Source organism: Emydura macquarii, unplaced genomic scaffold (assembly GCF_026122565.2).
Source record: "Emydura macquarii macquarii isolate MOO-44397 ecotype Brisbane River unplaced genomic scaffold, CSIRO-AGI_Emac_v2 contig_2205, whole genome shotgun sequence".
NCBI lineage: Eukaryota > Metazoa > Chordata > Testudines > Chelidae > Emydura > Emydura macquarii.
The window spans coordinates 6,557,048-6,576,247 of record NW_027132342.1 but is presented as its reverse complement, the minus strand read 5'-3'; the positions used below and the strand labels follow the sequence as shown (position 1 = coordinate 6,576,247).

General features: G+C 40.3%; 1 protein-coding gene across 5 annotated transcripts in view; it reads right to left on the bottom strand.

Annotated features, from left to right (window-relative positions):
* ABCC9 (ATP binding cassette subfamily C member 9) overlaps positions 1-19,200 on the bottom strand; it is a 115,758-nt gene that overhangs the window by 30,449 nt on the left and 66,109 nt on the right. For 3 of the 5 annotated variants that reach the window (XM_067559241.1, XM_067559240.1, XM_067559239.1), the window contains exons 18-27: positions 17,127-17,228; positions 14,529-14,613; positions 12,708-12,788; positions 11,442-11,579; positions 10,701-10,826; positions 8,032-8,128; positions 4,966-5,213; positions 3,760-3,908; positions 2,887-2,956; positions 338-495 (exon numbers count right to left, since the gene is read on the bottom strand). In XM_067559241.1, the coding sequence (XP_067415342.1) occupies positions 338-495; positions 2,887-2,956; positions 3,760-3,908; positions 4,966-5,213; positions 8,032-8,128; positions 10,701-10,826; positions 11,442-11,579; positions 12,708-12,788; positions 14,529-14,613; positions 17,127-17,228 (1,254 nt within the window). The remainder of the gene's footprint in view (positions 1-337; positions 496-2,886; positions 2,957-3,759; positions 3,909-4,965; positions 5,214-8,031; positions 8,129-10,700; positions 10,827-11,441; positions 11,580-12,707; positions 12,789-14,528; positions 14,614-17,126; positions 17,229-19,200) is intronic. The other 2 variants (XM_067559243.1, XM_067559242.1) reach the window with 1 other exon arrangement.

The window sequence follows — 19,200 nt, the reverse complement described above, 5'->3', positions numbered from 1 at the left end:
TTACCAATCTCCTGAGCAATTCAGTTCTCCAAGCAAGTGTAATTTTAAGAAATTCTGACCCCTCTCAAAAAGCATAATCTTTAAAGACAGTCAACATTTTTTAAAATGTTACTGAAAATTGGATAAGGTTTTCTGTGGAAAGCTTTTCCATTTTTTAATCATCTCTATTGCAGGTCAAAAAATTTCTAACATTTCAATGAAAAACAGAAAAATTTGTCAGTGGAATTTACCAAGGAAATTATTTTTCCATTCTTGACTAGCTCTCGTTATATTCTAGTATAAACCATAAATACAGGGTTTTTAAAAGAAACGTAGATGGCAACTTTCTAATACGTACTTGGAAGCAACTCTGAAGTATTTCTGGATGAAATAAAAGGCTACCCCAAGGGGTACAAGAGCAACAAGAAACCATGGCGTGGCATAGGAGATCATTCCGATAGCAGACAGGCAGAGCAAAGTGGACCGGGTGAGAGACTCCACAGTAGGGGGAATGTGCTATTCCAAAAATAAGATAAAAATATGTTTTAGACAGACATCAGGCAAATGGCAACTATATGCCCTCCATGGGGCAATGAGAGGGGCTGGTCTCTGACCCATTCTGCTGGCCCTTCACCACTAGGAATCCCCTTTATGCCAGGGGAATTCCCAAGGTCTGTTCTGTTTCTATGAGCCCAGAGCCAGTGTACAGAGGCTCCCACAGAAGCCAGAATTAGGGCCATTGGGACTTGCTGATGCTCAGCACCTCCCAGGATCATGGAGAAACAGACAGTCACTTCCCTTCACTAAGAGACAAGAAAGGGAATGTTCTCTATGAGATATCAACTAACTTAGTAGTGCTCTTGATTCCCCCTATTGTTCCACAATGGTGTCCTTTTCTGAGAGCCCTGCAATCATTTGTATATATGCCTGTAGATTAAGAATTCAGAATCACATATCATCCAAGCATCTTTGTTCTCAGAAGTGGTGGAAGCGCTGCAAACAACTCTTCTGCTGAAATTTGTTCTTAGTTCACTGTTATACACTATAACTTTACACAGACTCACGCATTTTAAGGCCAGAAGGGACCATTAGGTTATCTAGTCTGACCTTGGGTGTATCACAGACCATTACATTTCACCGAGTTACCCCTGTATTGAGCCCAGTGATTTGAGTTTGGCTGAAGCATAACTTCCTGGAAGGCATCCAGTCTTGATTTGAAACACCAAGAGATGGAGAATCCATCACCTTCCTTGTTAGATTATTCCAATGGTTAATTACCTTCAGTGTTAAAAATGTGTGCCTAATCTCTCATTTGAATTTGCCTGGCTTCAGCTTCCAGCTATTGATTCTTGCTGTGCCTTTCTCTGCTAGATTAAAACATTACAGTATTGCTCACCATTGTCATACACAGAAGTAAAATCACCTCCCTACTTCTACTCACTTCTCCCCTATTTATACATCCAAGACCTCGCATTAGCTGTTTTTGCCACAGAATCACACTGGCAGCTCATGTTGAATTGCTTGTCCACTAAGCTCCCTATATCCTTTACAGAGTCGTTGTTTTCCAGTACATAGTCCCCCATTCTGTAGGTATGGCCTGCATTCCTTGTTCCTAGACATATCATTTCTCATTTGCTGTACTGAAAAGTATTTTGCTTGAATGGGTCCAGTTTACCAAGCAAACAAGATCACTCTGTAACTGTCCTGCCCTCATCATTATTTACCACTCTGCCAATCTTTGTGTCATTTGCAAATTCTATCAGCAGCGATTTTATAGTTACTTCTATAACATTGATGAAAATGTTCGGTTGCATGGGGCCTACTACTAATCTCTGCAGAGCTCTGCTACAAACAGCCCCATGCAGTGATGATTCCCTCTTGACAGCTAACTACTTTTTTAGATGTCAGTTAACCAGTTCTTCATCCATTTAATGTGAACTTTATGGATATTATATAATCCTAATTTTTAAGCAGAAGGCCATGCAATACTCAGTCAAATGCCTTACAAAAGTCTATTACATCTATGCAATTACTTCTATCAACCAAACTTCAAATTTCATTAAAGAATGAAATCAGCTTTGCTAGTCAAGACCTATCTTCCATCAAACCGTATAACATGGCATTAAGTATATTCCTATCTTTTCATTCTTTATCATTTGAATCTCATATCAGTTTTTCCATTATTTTGCCCAACATTTATGTCAGGCTAACAAGCCTATAGTTACACAGGTCATGCTGCTTGCCCTCTCTGAATATTAGCACAAAATTAGCAAGATTCCACTTTTCTGGAATTCTCTTGGTATTCCAAAATGTATTAAATATTGACATCAGCAGATTAGAAATCTCTTCAGACAGCTCTTTTAGGACTCTTGAGTGCAAGTTATTTGGGGTTGCTGAGTTTAAAATGTTTATTCCTGGTAGTTGTTGTTTAGCTAGTAGTGGACTGGAAAGTAGTTCATCATCCTTATGTGATATGAATCCTGCTTTCCAACTTCTGCCTTTTCTGCATCATTATTAACATTACCAGCATCAACTAGTAATGGGCCTGCACTATTGCTAGGATTTCTTTTGTTCCTAATTTATTTATTTTTAAACTACTTCCTAATATACTTAAAATGTAAATGTGTAATTCTAAAGAACCAGGGGGAGTTTCCCAGTAGCTCTGTCTTTGTAACCCTGAATATATTTGAGTCTTGGTGAGCTCAACAATAATAATCTCCATAAAAAGGTGTTTTGCCTGGAAGCTCTTTTACAGTACAGAGTTTGTCACACCATCTGTTCTGAATGTAAATTACATCCTCTATGGCTCCCTGTTAACAAAAGGTGTATTTCTTCTCCAAAATGGTGGCATTTTGAACGATCACAGTAGTCAATGCATTCTAGAACAGAATGGACCAATGCGCTCACCTGATCAATAATATTCGTATCAGCAGAGAAGCGATTTAGAATTAGCCCCAGGGGAGTTGTGTCAAAGAATCTATTGAACAAAACAGAAGCAAAACGTTACGTGAAAAGGAAGTCTGGTTCTGGAGGAAAGATCTCTGTCAGTCAGAACTTAGGGCTACTGTCCAACTAGTCCACTAGCACCAGTTAGTAAACATGAAAACTATACTCTATACTCATACCTGCATTTGGAATGCTATCTAAATCTTATTTTAACCCCAAACATTTAAGTCTCCCCAGCCCCCCCTGAAAACCTGTCAGTTCCCTTCTCTCAACTCTTCCATCCATCCTCTAGCTCCCTCAACTTTAAAGATCCTTTGCAAAGTCCACCCTGCTTTTCTGGGTTAATGTTCCAGCTCCTGGCCCGGACAGGACACCTGTTGACCACCTATATGGGAAATGTAGTCACTGCATGCATGCAATCACACCTTTGGCCAACCCACCCTCTGTGCTGAGCTATGCACAGCCTGTCTCTTTGGAGCATAAGGACTGTAGTGTCTGTCTCCCCCATTCCCACCTCTGTGCTTTGGAACTGATGCATTTCCACCACACTGGTCCCCAGAGCCCTAGATGAACTTTAGTCTGGAAACTTTGTAACTAGAAATTACTTTCAGATGAAAACCAGTTGGTGTGAAAAGCAAGGAGAATCTGAAATGGCACATGTTCCAGCATGAAGAGGGTAATTTCCTGAGCCTCACAGCTGACTCTCTCCTGTTCTGCAGGACTTGAGGGCAATAGGGGAATGAACGATGCTCTTCTCAGCACTAGCTACTGTGTTACCCAGTAAGTGGTTTTTGGTAGATTGGCCTTTCAGCAGGAAAATCACTTTTGCTGTACCTGATTGGTCCAAGAATGATCTTATTGAGGAGATTGTGATGAACATTCTTGGCTGCTGTGAGGCCCATCCACTCCACAGTCAGGGATGTGATAAGACAAAGGACGATCCCTGCTCCACAAAGTATGCTGAATACAGCTACATGATAAGACTAAAAAAAGGAAAAATATATTAACCTTGGAAATCCCCATGGCCATGTTCTTCAGAGCTAACAGCACTGTCCAGCTGGTGTGTCAGAATGCAAAAGACATCAATAACAACAGGACATGTGCTGCATGTTTAAATTAATGTGATCTTTTTATAACATTAAAAAAGGAGTTTTCAACCTATGGCCCCAATCCTGAAATCACTATATGTGGGTGCAGCAGATTTTTAGTCCGGGGATTAATTTGGGGGACTAATTGGTCTCAGGAAGATATTTAATAAATCGAATTTACAGAATTTAACGCTAAAGGTGAGTATACTGCAAGGTCTTAAGTTGAGGATGTTCAGCACTGTGCAGGACTGGGCGCAAGGCATGTGAACTGGATAGGTGAAATTCCCCCAAACTCAGACTGAAGAAGAACAGAATTTTCCAGGAATTAAGTTTGGATAACTTCAGGAAAAAAACACCCCAATGTTCATTTCAAGTACCACCGCAGGTCTGGGAGGCAGCTCCTCAGCTGGTCTAGTGGGGCTATAACAATTTAGACCAGCTAAGGATCTGCCCCCTAGATTCTGGCTGGATATGAGAGGTACTGGAAATCTCATGAGAAAACTTTTACTAAATTTTGATAAGCACCTGAACTTTGGGATCTTCTCCAATCTAAATCACTGATAGATTCTATTTCAATAGCAAAATTTTGGGTTAATTTCTCTGCTAACATCAGTGGGAACTGCTGGGCGCTCAGCACTTTTGAAAATCTGGGTATTAATTTAGGTGGCTAAATATGCATTTAGGAGCATAATATTAGGATCCCATTTTTGAAAATTTTGGCCCAAAGTTCTTCTAACCCCAAACAACTTTTGGTTTCAGTTTGACATTTGGATTAAGATTTAAACTGGTTTTTAAATTATATTAACCAATTCACTCATCCTATTTTACAATTGATGTTACAGTACTTATATTAGCTACATTACCAGTCTAACTGGTTACTAGGTTAGGAGGAGGGTTATTTTTCAATTATTTGGGAACATTTTTGTCTAACAAACTTTATGTTATGGCCAACCTTGTTTGAGTGTGGAAAGACTGTGATATTCACTGTTTTATTTTCATTGTCCATGGATGTCCATCTTGCCAACCAGTAATCTATGGCTACAATGACTGAATGTTTCAAGAGCTTGGAGAAAATCATAAGAAACAGTAAAAAAAATCCTCCAGAGGTAAGATATCTCCAGCAAGTTTTCCAAGGCATCTTTGTCCTAAGTCGCATTACTGTTGACATGTTATCATCATCATCTTCCTCCTCTTCTTCCTCTGTGATTCAAAGATTTGATCAAATCAGTTAGATTGTATTCAGCACCACATTGAAGATCATTTGTATTTTGACTGGAGATGTCAACATTCAAAAAATGTCAACCATTTTGATTATAATTTGATATTTGTAATAAAAAACAGCAACAATTTTTTATACATTTTGTGACTTTTCCCTTTTTTCTTCAACCAGCTCTATGGCTTGACAACAATTTTTGAAAATTATAAAAGGGGAAATGTTTCCCTCACGAAATCATGATTTTTCCTTCCCTTTTATTTGACCAGCTCTAGTTTTGTTAATAATCCTTTAGTAAATCATGTCTTCAGTGTGGAATGCATTTATAGAATCAGACCAGTTTTAGAATTTCCAAAAGCTTTTCTGGCTGTTCAGCTTGTCTTTACCTTATCAGCTGGGGGCCAAGGCTCTACTGGGTTGTTTGGGAAGCTGTAGACAGCTTTGCCAAGCATTCCATACAGAAAAGTTGTCTGGTGTTACTTAGCAGGGCTCTGCTTTAATGTTACCTGCAATCACTACAAAGCTTTATCTTCGAAGAAGAGGATGTTATCATGTGTAACCACACCACCTTGCAACATAAGGGGATGGTAGCACTCTGTTCTGATGTGCATACATATCACAACGTGCTGCATTGTGCTGCATGGAAATATTACATTGAAAATATTACATTGTGGAGATTTAACTGAGGCCTGGTCTACTCTGCTGGCGGATTTCGGCGGCAGTCAAGAGGAGACACAGAAGCTACGTAGAGTAGCTTGCGTATCTCTCGTTGACTTACTAACTTCTACTTACCATCGTGTCCCCACTGTGCTGTGCCGACTGATAATGCCCTTCGGTCAATGCAGCGTTACTCTTCTTGCAGGGGTGGATTAATGGCGTTGACTTCTGGGTTCAATTGAGCGGGTCTCCACTGCCGCTCAATCGATCCCATGGACTCGATCCTGCACTGCCGACAATGCCGCTAGCAGTGTAGACATATCCAGAGATGCAGCAAGAGTATTAAAGCTCACAATACTGCTATGCATACTTGAGGGGAATGAAGACCCAGATTCTTCTGACAGAACTTTCCTTTGACATGACAGCCCTGAACTGACAGTCTCTGAAATACTTTAGTAATTCTGAATATTATGGAGAGTTGAAATTTCGTGTGTGCTGAGAAACAGAGTTTAAATACTTCCAAGATCACACAGTGAGTGAATGTCAGAACCAGGATGACAATGAACTGGAGCACAATGTTCTGTTAAATTTTATCCCTGAAGTTACTGATATGTATTTTACCACCTTAACCAAGTGTTTTGTCTGAGAATTTGGGAGTTGATGGATGCTGGTGTTCTGCTGGAATGTATAGCCATGTTCCCGCAGGGCTTTCAATCCCCACGTTTCTAATTTACTGAAGGAAGGAAACATTTGTACCCAGGTTATAGGGCTGGCCTACTGACAAGGCATTACTGCTCTATCCGAGAACTGGAAGCATTGGAAGACCTTGGGTTTTCTGCCCTCAGGTCCTCTGGAGACTGCACATGTTAAAGAAGTGTCATACTCAGCCTCTGGAGCAGAGCCGTGGAGGGTGTCGCTAAATCCCAAAGTCATACTGGCATCATGAGCCTTTGAAAATACCACACATCCCTCAAGTAGCATCGCCAGATGAAACATACGACCGGCACAAACAGCCCACATACAGAAGCTATTAATTAGATAGTCAATCCAGTCAATATTTCTGCCACGTCAAAGAAAGTCTTGGGGTAAATCAGTACTCTGCTAGGCTTATGAAGCATTCCGTTAATCCCTTTCTCTCTCTGACACCATCCCACTGGCTGCCAAAACTGCATATTCCCATTAGGTCAGGGGTTTTCAAACTGGTTTTTGCTGAGACCTCCCCTCCTTTGAAAATATTCCAGGTTGTGATGACCCCCCCCCCCCCCAGCCAAAAAAAAAAAACAAAACCAATGACCTCCCCCAATCCATGCCACCCTTCTTGGCATATGTGGGTGCTGACAGGTCACGACTCCTCCCCCCCATAATAACCTCATATTCCCATTAGGTGCTCCCTAGCATCCCAGGAAAGTTCTTGATAGGTCTTGTTGCCAGCAGCCTATAAATCCCCAGGTGACTTTACAAATGATTCAAAACTGGATCCCTGCCTCTGGAAATGTAGGAATTGGTGGAGACAAAAAGGTAGCTTGGATGATGGGGCCACAAATACCGAGACAGATCCAGATCCAAAAATAGCAGCCGAGGCTCCGTCTCTACTTTAAAAAAAAAAATCATGTTCTTAAAAAGGATCTTAAAAAGGATTTGAAAATAACTACAAGTTAAGCCAAAGGAGCCTGTGAATGGTATCTCAATAGGCAGAATCAGTGGGGGCATTCATAACTAATTATGTGACAAAACTGGATATAAAGGGTTAGATCCTCAGCTTGTGTAAAACTGCGGAACACCAATGACCTGCATGGAGCTACGTCTATTAACAGTTGCTGAGGCTTTGACCCAGAATGTCGCAATATATCTTTTTTCCCATTCCTCCCTTGCCATCTCCAGAAAATGCAGTGTAATAAATCTCTACTTTGCTCTCTTCTGTCCTTATTCCTGCACAATGTTTGAAAAACTCCATGAAGAATCCGTTAAACAGCTCTAATTCTAAATAGCTCGAAGTACTGGACATTCCACTGTTATTGCCCAAAGCAGTAAGTGTCATCAACATCTTCATATCTCATTGCTAAGAACATTCACTAATGTATTAAGAATGTGGATACACGTGACCGACGCATGTTTATGGTTTAACCAGTGTGAAAAGATATAATGTACCTTCATCCTCATCCTCCAGCTGTGCTTTGGATTCTCTCGGGTACATAGCTCTTCTGAGAGTTTTTCTTTCCAAAGTAGTTTGGTCAGTCTCCATATCCTGTAACATTACATTAACTTGAGAGCCCAACCTACCGTTTGTGCCATTATTTCAGTGTCAATTAGTAGCCACAATAAAAGTTAATTTTGATCAATTAGATACAAGGAATGTACAACTGCATTATGTTAGGATTTATCTTTCTGAATAATTCTATCCATGTGGTAAAATCCAAATTTTTCTCTCAGATATGTGCCTCCTTTTGCCACCCATTCCTTGCTTCCTCCATGCATTTGTCAAATTCTTTACTTACTCCGCGCCTGCCGTTTCTCCACTCCTTCTCTCTGGGTTGATTAGAGCCTTAAACAACAGGTTCCCCTGCCTTCCTTGTCAAAAGCACTACCACTCAATGATACGCTTTTTTATTCTGCTTCTGTGCAGCCAGGCAGATACCGTATCAGGTGCTCAGTTTTATTTCAGCCTTTTGATTGTTCACAAGGTGAGATAACCAGGGTGGGGAGTATGGGATGAGCTACTACGTTGTTCATACAATTCTCCCCCAGGGAAGAAGATGAGAGAAAAAACAAATCATATGTGTCAGATTTTACTCAAGTCACTTTTATGCACAACTGGAAGGAACTCAGATGCTAGTGAGATTGGCGGCGGAGAGGTGTTGAGGCTCCTCTGCCAATACAGGGCCTGGATTCAGGGATCCACTTTTAATCAACACCAAAAGAATGATTTGCAAAGCTATAAGAATATCACATTAGCAGGTACTAATGATCTAGATTGTAGTCGGGAGAAATCAATTATTTGAAGAGGCACTTTAACCTTAGTGGAAGCCTTTAAGTTAGTCCTAATGTTGTAGAGAGGGATAATGGCTGGAGGAAGGGCAGTGAGCTGTAGATACAGCCAATGTAAGAGTGCAGCAAAACTGGGAGATAAATGCATGTAGATATGGAGCCCAGAAGGTATGTGTGAAGATGGGCGAACGGTGTGAATGTGGAGCTCTGTCACACAAAATAAAGACCCATTTAAACTTTTACTTCTCTGAACTAAAATCTTAGTTGAGACTGGTAGCAGTGGATGGTTTTTCCCACCAAAAAGATTGTGAAAACAAATGCAAGCAGAGAGCTCTGTCCTACCTGAGACTGTCATTAGACTTTTTTAGCAGTTTATTGAACAGCAAGCTGCTTCTCAGGGTACACAAAATATACTGGCAATACTAAGGTACACCATTAATCTTCTGCATTACACTGAAGCCTGGGTCTGGACTCCCAATTGTCTGTAGTAGGGCTGAACTCTGCATTCTTGAAGGTCTGAGTTACAGTTTATTTATACATGAGACTGTGACCCTAAAAGCCCCATCCTGCCAACTGGCAAAGGATACACCCAACACACTGTTGTCAGAATATTTAGCCAAACAGCATTGTGTAAGGTATTATACAAAAACTGGTGACACACTGCTCATGAATATCATTGTGTGGCATATGTATGGATTGTGCATAAAGAGTTATGTCTGTGTGCTGGTAATATGTTCTTAAAATACATTGTGGAAACAGTCTCTAAACAACTTTGTCTTACACAAAAGAATGTTGTTTTGCCTGTTTGCCTTGTCTCCATTGTAAATTAAGCAAGATGATGCCAGAGACAATGAAAGTTCATTAGCATCTGAGTCCACAGGAAAAGCAAATTGAGATGAGGGTGAGGAAGACAGGATGTCATTAGCTTCCTGGAGCACAAGCCGCTGGGGAGAAAACTTTACTTGGGGGTACACATCATAAGGATACATTTTATAGGTTTACTGAACTATAAAAAGAAGGGGAGAGAACCGCTTAGCTATCCATCACTTAAGGGACAAAAGAGGCCAGGGCTCTTGAAATCTGTGAAAGGTGGAATCCTTCTATCTTACAGGTTGAAGATGCTGAGAACTGACTGTAGGTAAGAAATTGCCTGAGACCAGGATTGTAATCTGTTAAATTTAGGAATCCAGAAGGCATGTTTTACCTTCATTTTATTTGTAACCATTTCTGTCTCTGTTACTCTTAGTATCACTTAAATCTGTGATCTTTATTAATAAATGTATGCTTAGTTTTACTATAAACCATCTCAGTGCTCTGTATTAAGTTGAAGAGTGTGTCCTCAACTGGGCTAACATGCTAGTGTGTTGCAGTGTCTCTTAGGAGACAGCGGATTTAATAATTTCTGTGAGAGTCAAGTGAGAGGACTGGGTACTGCAAGGAGACGACTCTGGGGAACGCAGGAACTGGGGTTCACTGAATGTTACCTCAGAGGCAAGGATTAGACTGGCAGAACCTTGAGGAGTTTGCTGGTGAGGTGGAGACTGGTGTGGCAGAAAGCTGACACAGTTCAAGATCCAGCAAAGCTCTCTCTTGCTAAGGCAGAGAGGGAACACAGTAGCCTATGGTTCCGGGCTCTGTGAAGAGCTTAAACCACCAAGTCACTTAGCTCAAAATCCTCCCATGGGGTCTGCTGATGTGCAGAATTCCACCCATCAATCAACCTGAGAGGAGGATTTCACCCTAACTCCATTGGAATGGACTCAAACATGGATCAAAGTTCAAGATGCAATACTTTGCATACAATGCACTCTTGCCCCACTATCTATAGTTACCTTTTCTAATTCTTGGTCTTGGCGATTCATCAGAGTTTTCCAGTGTTCATACAGTTCAATGTCTTTGGTCTGGATGTCCTTCAATGTCCCTTCTCTGAGCACATAGCCGTCCTTCATAGCTATGATCTAGAAAGGAGGATTATCAATGGATCTATTCAACAATATGGCATAATCACTGTATTTGGGACTATGCAGCAGATCTCAATGTGAACGAACTAAAACTCACAGGCTAAAACTAGGCTAATTTCAGTATTTATTTTACCCAATGGTGTACATTTTATCAATAGCTTTTAAAAGCTATTTTGTCAACATATATCTTGCAATTAAAGTATTACGGGCAATAGTTGTTTGTAGGCATTGCTCTCGAAAGAAAGAGGACAAAGTATAATCAATAATAATAGTTAAAATCATTCATATTTATATAGCACGTTTCAATCAAAAATCGTAAACAGGTCTAAGTGATTGATAAGCTATGTGCCAATTACTTATCCACAGTTAAATGGAAGGAAAGTGCATGTAAAACACTCTTGCTCCATACCAGCCAGTGTTGCAGACATACAGGTGGAATGTGGGAGTAGGAGCTCCATGCCCACTGCAATAACAGGTGATGGGATGGCTCTTAGCAGAACAATTATTTAAGCACTATGAATCTGGCTTCAACTATATCACCACCAAGAGCCCATGGAGGTTACCGCAGCCCTTACAATGTGACAAACTAGCAAGTGGTGGCTCCCCTCTTACCCAGTCAGCATGTGGCAGATATTGTAATTTATGTGTCACCAGGATAAGTGTCCTTTTGTCTTCCTGGAGGAACTTCAAGATACCTTCCTGCATCAAGTGATCACTTAAGTGAATGTCCAGTGCAGAGAATGGGTCATCCTGCAATTGGATAAAAGAAAAATTGGGGCAGAGAAGTATGAATCAGTTTATTTAATTTGTTCTTTAAGCATTTAACCTTTTATAAAAAAGGAAATCACTGCAATTACTTAAGTGCAATCTGTTTCACTAATGCTAATCTTTGCCATCTTTAGTGAGAGGGCTAAAGTGGAAAACAATAACAAAGATAGATAAAACCATTCTCTTAGGCTTGTAGTAAATCACTCAGATTCTCCTTGTGACTTTTTGGTTTTTATTTCTGAGTCGATTTAGCACTGGTCCCAGACTGACAATATTGGAAACTAGAGATGGATCTGAACTGGAACTCCAGATCTGAAAGCCTTCCCCAAAATTTGAAGAAATTCAGATCCAGATTCAAATTTTAGATCAGAGCCTATCTCAACAGGTAACTGATGACATCTATTTTTCTGCAGAACAGATACAGCAGAATCAGTACCAATTCAAGCTTCTCCCAAATGCTGACTAATTGACATGCCTATACTTTCACCTGGAGAGAGTACCTGCAAAGGTGAGAAGGTTGTTCAGACTCCAGTCCTTGGCCTCTCTCCACTGACTCTTACAAAGATGCCATTTGTGCTAGTGAGTTTTTTATGTGAACACTTGTCCTCTAAGAACTAAGATAAGTCCACCAATTTACTGTGCGTAGGAACCAAACAGCCATAACATGGGTGATGATTTTCAAAAACCCCCGACTTGGACTGAATTTGGACTAGTAACACAGAAGTGAAAGGCTGTCTAACCCATTGTTAAACTCTCAGTCCATTCATTCCCCACAATGGGCTAACCTGTGATATCCTGACTCTTCAAAAAGCCCCATTGATTTCAGTGGAATGAAGTGTGTAATAGGGTGTTACTCAGTGTGAGTGTGGTTATCAGAAACCTGTCCCAATCTTTTTAAGCTGAGTTACATAATAGGCTCCTCTTTCACCGAACTCTTGAAATGCTCTGCTACTGCCTCTGTTCATTGTTTATTTGTTCTTTTTTCCTGTCTCTGCATTCTGAATTCAAAAGTAGATTGTGAACTGAATAGTGGTCCTTGTAGGAAAGTTAAATATAAGGGCAACATTTTTATATTAAGTTTGCATAATTCATATTTTTAAAAAATCTTACCAAGAACACGATGTTGGTGTTTTGATAGAGTGCTCGAGCTACACAGATTCTCTGCCGTTGGCCTCCACTTAAGTTAATCCCCTAATGAATATAACATGTCATAAAAACAGGTCTTTTGAATAAACAAAATGATTTGTGTATGACAAGACATTGAAAAATGCCAGTTCTTTTTTAAACCACCCAAAGAAATTTCCTTAGAATTATTCAGTATTAGATATCATGTTAGTCTTGTTGGTAAACAAATAAGGTCAGTGCATAACCTCCTGAGAAAGAAACTATTATTAGTGCAATTTTGTATAAACAAATCACAAATAACTTAGAAGTTAAAAAGTTCTTCTCAGGACAGAGCAGACCTTTCTTTGCCTGTGTGTTTCAAATGATACTGCCATCAAATTATGCCAGGAAAAAATGGAAGACCGTGATCAAAAGAACCTTCTGAATAGCAGCAGGGGAGGAAAAAAACCCTATACTCTCCCCCCCAATCCCTCTCGATAGATTTAAAAGAATTAAAAAATAAAAATAATGATAAAGCTATTTAAAAGGTGTTTTGTAGGAAAATGGATTCTCTCCATTAGTCCGTTGAATAATATTTAACTTTACAGAATAGTTCCAGAGGGGTGGCTGTGTTAGTCTGTATACAGCAAAGTCAACGAGAGTTCTGTGGAACTTTAAAGACTAACAGATTTAATATTTGGAGACATAAGCTTTCGAGAGGCTAGCTCTCTTCTTCAGATGCAGTAATACAAAAATAGGTAACACAGAGGTATCATATAGGAATCCAAGTGCATTGAGAACAATGGGGAAGGTGGAGTCCGGTACTTAAGACCTAATGACGACCATTGAGTAGGAGGTGAGAATGGGTGGGCAATGTCAGATTTGAATGATTTGGTGTGACACAGATTTGACACATTCAAACTGGGTTTAAACAGAGAATTGGAATGGCTGTCTCACTACCGAAGGTAAATTACTTTGCCCACCCATTCTCAAATATTAAATTCCCAAATATTAAATTAATTAAACATTAAATCTGTTAGTTTGTAAAGTGCCACAGAACTCTCGTTGATTTAACTTTACAGTATCACTCTAAGACCTTGAAAGTAAAACTCCTACTAGATTAAGTTCAGTGCCACAAATCTTGACTTTTTTCTGTGCTACTGAGTAAAATGTAAACACAGGACTTCATTCTTATTTACACTAAAGCCACTTTGCCCCATTCTAGCAGTGTGAAAGGGCTTAATTTGTGTATAAATTAAATTTACACTCACTTTAAAGCCCCTTCACCCTGCCAGAGTGGTGTAAAGTGGCCACAGTATAAATGAGAATCAGGCCCAGAGTGTAAAATGGACACAGTGGAGTTACATCAGAGGTAAAACTTTCCCCTTGTTTTTTTTGAGTCTGCACAATATTAGTCTCGTAAATGACTTCATTTTCCATGATGTATCATAAAAAGAATGCAGTGGCTCCATGGCACTTACAGAAAGAATAAACACACAGGGGCCAGATTCTGATTTGAGAAGCCAACAGAGTTACTCAGATTTAAACCTGGGTACCTACGATTTGATTTTAGGCTCAGGTGCCTTGGGGAGCACATGATAATGCTGACTTGCATCAGAGTAGCTGGAATTCTTAGGTTGCTAGGTTTCCTGATTATTTATGTGACATAAATTAATATAGAATAATTATAATAAATATTAATAAAATACAGCTATTAGTAATGTCTGCCAGGCTTGCAGCTTAATTCAATTTAGAAATCTGATATCCAAAAGTACCTTCCCATCACACAAACCAAGCTGTCATAAAAACTTCCACCTCCTTATTTACCCTTTCTCCAATTTCTGTCTGATCACCAAATGGTAACAGGTCAATGTCTGGCTGCAGAGAGCATGCATCCGTAACAGCTTTGTATCTGCAGAGAAAAAAAATGATCATCATGGACAGGCAAGCAGACTAGATAAAACAAAAACCTCCTCCAAAAACTCAGACTTAATCTAATGGCGAAGTTCAAAAAAGTTTAGCTAACGATAAAAGGGACTCAAGTGAGGCCTGTACAAGAAACCATCTTTATTAATGAGCCTCTTTTTTTAAGACAGTGCCCCAGAAAGTTAGGAAGTACAATTTTCCTCGCCCTTTATTAAGAGATTATCATTGATATGCAGCCCATTTTTGTTGGTCTCTTGAGTAGTTATTTAGAACAAGTTTCACTGCATTATTTTTATTTCCTTTTGGGACATTTCTTCATTTGTTTCCAGTCAGAAATGCAAATATCTAAATATTTCAGGACCGATTATTCTTGCAGTGTTTCTGACCTGCGTAGAAACAGGAAATCTCATAAAAGAATTTGTTCTCATGAGACTCCCAGCTTTGTGGGATCGTTGGGATGATCTCTGGATAAGCATCACTGGCCGGACTCTCAGAATGGCATAAATCAGCCTTGCTCTGTAGATTTCAATTAAACTAGGCTAATTTACACCACTTGAGAATCTGGTCCCTGAATTTGTGGATGCTTATCTGGATTTTGTGAGATCTGATCATCATTAATTATCAAGTGAACTGAGTGGCATATCTTAGGAGAACATACACTGAAAGGAATATAATTTATTTTTAATAACTTAAAGCGAAGTGCATGTTACCAGTAAAAATGCCTAAACTTTAGCAATTTTTTTTGCCTAAAATCAAGTCACTTTTCCCACTGCATATATTGGTTGGCTTTTTAAATGAACATAGAATGTAAGTGCTAGATAAGAGTAGTCAGGGCCAGGCACAATAGAGCTCTGTTTTGACTTTCGGTACCCCTATATTTCCAGTGAGCTACTCATTATCACTGACTTGAGGTAGGCAGACCTGTTTTCAACACAGTCACATCAAACCATATGGTGTTTTGTAACGTGGTGTTCTGATCAGGGCCCCCACATGGGGGGGAAAAAGGGTACACTTTACTGGGGCCCAGAGGCCCTGGCGGGGCCTGGCCCAGGCTGCAATTTCCATGGGTATGTGTGTGGGAGCAGGACCGTGTTACAAGTTTGTACTGGGCCTGAATAAAAATTATGCTTGGGCCCTGGTTCTGATATCCACTAAACCAAACCTGGATTAAGGCATAGACACACTAGGACCATGCCTAGGTCCCCTGCTCCAGAGTCATAGGATGACATCAGAACCTCATCTTAAATTTAAAAACAGAAAACATGTTTCTGGGCTCTACAGTTGCCAAGAAAAGCTTGCAAACATACTCCCATGTGTAACAGATATTTGTCTAAGACTTGGTCTACACTACAGACTTACGTTGGTATAACTACGTCATCCACCCCCCTGAGTGACGCAGCTATACCTATCTAACCCCCGGCGTAGACAGTGCTAGTCTGACGAGAGGGTTTCTTCTGTCAACGTAGCCACCGCCTTTCGGGGTAGTGGGGTATCTATGCCGATCAGAAAAGCTCTCCTGTCAGCATAGGTAAGTGTCTTCACTAAGCGCTACAGCAATGCCGCTGCACCAGTGCAGCTGCGCCACTGCAGCGCTCTACGTATAGACAAGCCCTGAGTTGGCAGACAGCCCCCAGCAGAAAGAGAAGCAGCAGCCAGCTAGAGCCAAGGAGGAAGCCCCAGACCTTGTTCCCAGGCAAAGTAGTCCTGCTGTTCAGAATGGGGCCTCCCTTCCACTTCTCAGGCAGGGGTCCTGTAGCTTTTCCCATTACTGCCCCACGTCTACTCACTGCTGGGATGGTGGCCGTGGGGAGCATCCATATTGGGTGTGCCTCAGATTGGCTTAATCTGGCCCTGCATTTGGCACTAGCTTCAGAGCATTAAGCTACTTTCTCTTGAGATCCAGATGTACAAGTAGCAGCTTCTCTGAAGCAGGATCCCTCTCTACACCTAATAGCCAGACTATGGCTTTTACCCACTGGTCCACACTGGGGGCAGTGCTGAATTGCAGTGCCCTATGAGGAGTTATGGTGGCACAATTCCTTCCTGATCTCCTCAATACACAGTGGGAGCACATATGCTGCAACATGTCTTTGGCCAGCCAACTCCAGAAGGACTTAAAAGGAACACTTCTTGTGTCCTCAGAGCAGGAACTGCCGTTCTCCCTGGCCCTTACAAGAAGTGAACTCCCTGCTATGCAAGACCCAGGAACAATAATATATAATAATGGACTTAGAAACTGAGAGCCCATTCCATCTCCCTTCTTTCCCCTACACAAGGCTGTACTTCTTGCTAGCCCAACACACCAGCAGTTCCCATTGTTACAGACCATTCCTGGGAGTGAAAATGTCAGTAGTTGCCTCCTTTATCCTCTTCATAAAATCATTTCAGTGAGGTTAGGGTCTTTTACATCTCTTTCCCCACCGCTTTGCTCCCCTCCTTATCTGGCAGGGAGAGAATCTAGCCCTTAGGTTTCATAACAGTAAGGAAATTGATAATTACCTTTGTTTGTTAAAAGGACTTCCAAAGATAATGTTTTCCTCCACTGTAGCGTTCAATAGCCATGGCTTCTGTGCTGCATAAGCCACTGAATATCTGTTTCTACTGGAAAAATTAAAACATCACCAATAAAATAGCTTATCTTGAAGTTTCTTTTGATCAGAGTTAACAATAGGCATTAAAAACAAAGATAAATCACAACAAAATCAACTGTAACAAAAGAGAAAGGAAAAGCTTTAAAGGAAGAGGTTATGTTAGAGCAGCATCCACTCTCTGTCCTGAATTTAAAGTCTGTGTTCTAGGTTGTACTACTATAAACATCTGTTTTAAATGATTTGTTACTGGGCCACACATGGTATATGGAATTTAAATCCAATAGCAAATTAAAAATGTCTAAAACCACCATTCTGTTCATTGTTAAATTAAACAATGTAAATTAAAAGAACAGAAAATGTACCAGGCTGGGATATTGTTTTCTAACATCAAAGCCAGCTACTTAGAAAGCAGTGTATAAAATGAATGTTATCAGCCCATTTGCCTCATTGCCTTTTAGTGTGTTTGCTCTTTTAAACTTCCATATGCGTGCAGTACAATTTTTCAGCAGATGCTATTTTTCTTATATGTAGGTCCACTGCAATGGATTGAAATGATACACCAAAGAAGAACAATTCTGTACTAATTCAGAAGGACTATGGTCTGTCAAGTAAATATAATGTATACTTGAAACATGCTTAAACATGTAGTGATATTTACATAACAGGCATGTAACTACTTTGCCCTTTACTCTCACTGTTTTGTTTATGCATTTTGGCAGATAAGATTATGTGATATCAGCCACCTTTCTGAGACTTCTGCAATACTTAGGCAAGCAGATGTGAAATGAGTGATGAAATGTCAATCTTAATTCCCATTGTCTTCATGTATGTTGCTTTAGATTAGACCCTGACCATTAATTTAACGTAGTCAGTGTCTGTGGTTTGCTATAGAGAGAGAGGATGCCGTGGTAGTGGAAATATTGGTTAGAAGCATTCAGCATCATCCCATAACTTGTAGAAGACTCCGAAATCTACTCCACTATGTTAATATTTCTCCTTAGATTATCAGGTATCAGATAAAACAGTGGTTCCCAACCACAGGTGTGGGTGCAGCTACTGGTATAGAACTTCTGCCATTTGTGAAACTATATTTTGGCTACATCACCAAAGTGACTTCAATAGGAACGAGACTGGCCCCGTGAGATTCCACATGGTGTTGCTGTTGACCTCAAATGCATTGTGTGTACAACTGTGAGACTAGGATGTGGAGCTGCACAAAATTGACTGTTGGTGACAGGACACGCAAACAATTGGGAGGCTGCAGACGTCAGCGTTACAACTGACACCCGTGAGCCCCATCCTGCAGGATGTGGAGTACCCTAAACTCCCAGTGATGTCAATGAGAGTTGAGAGCACTTGACACTTTGCAGGAAAGGCTTGACGCCTCTTCTGGGCATGCCTTTAAACAGGAGTACTGGCATAATGGCCTACAGAGATTGGGAACCACTGCATTTAACAAATCTGCCAGTTAATCTTCTAGAAAGTTATCACCAACATGGTGAGGAGACAAGGAAATGACTGAAAAATACAGAGATTCTGGGGAAGCAAATGATTCTGATCAAATACACTGCAAATGGAAATAATACCTTCTGGTTGCTTCACAAGAAGAGTCAGTTTCATTTATGCTGTAAGTTATGGTAAATGATATTTAGCATTCAGGAAATAGATACAGTAACTCTTTAGTGTGCAAATTTCACATATGGGGGGAAAAGAGGTTAGGTACACATTTTAACGGCTGCATTCCTCCGTTGATTTTTCTTTTAAAGGGAAAATAGGCAAAAACTAATAAGTGAAGCCAATTATTTCATTTTATGGCCACATTAGGGATGTGTAGGAGGGAACTGTTTTCTATTGTGCCTTATTACATACCTGTATAGGATAATAACTGAATTTGCACAGTTAAGTGTGATTAGAAAATTATTTAAAGAAGCTGTTATTTCATCTTTGTGCCCACTCCTGAAAGATGCTGTAACTTCCCTTTG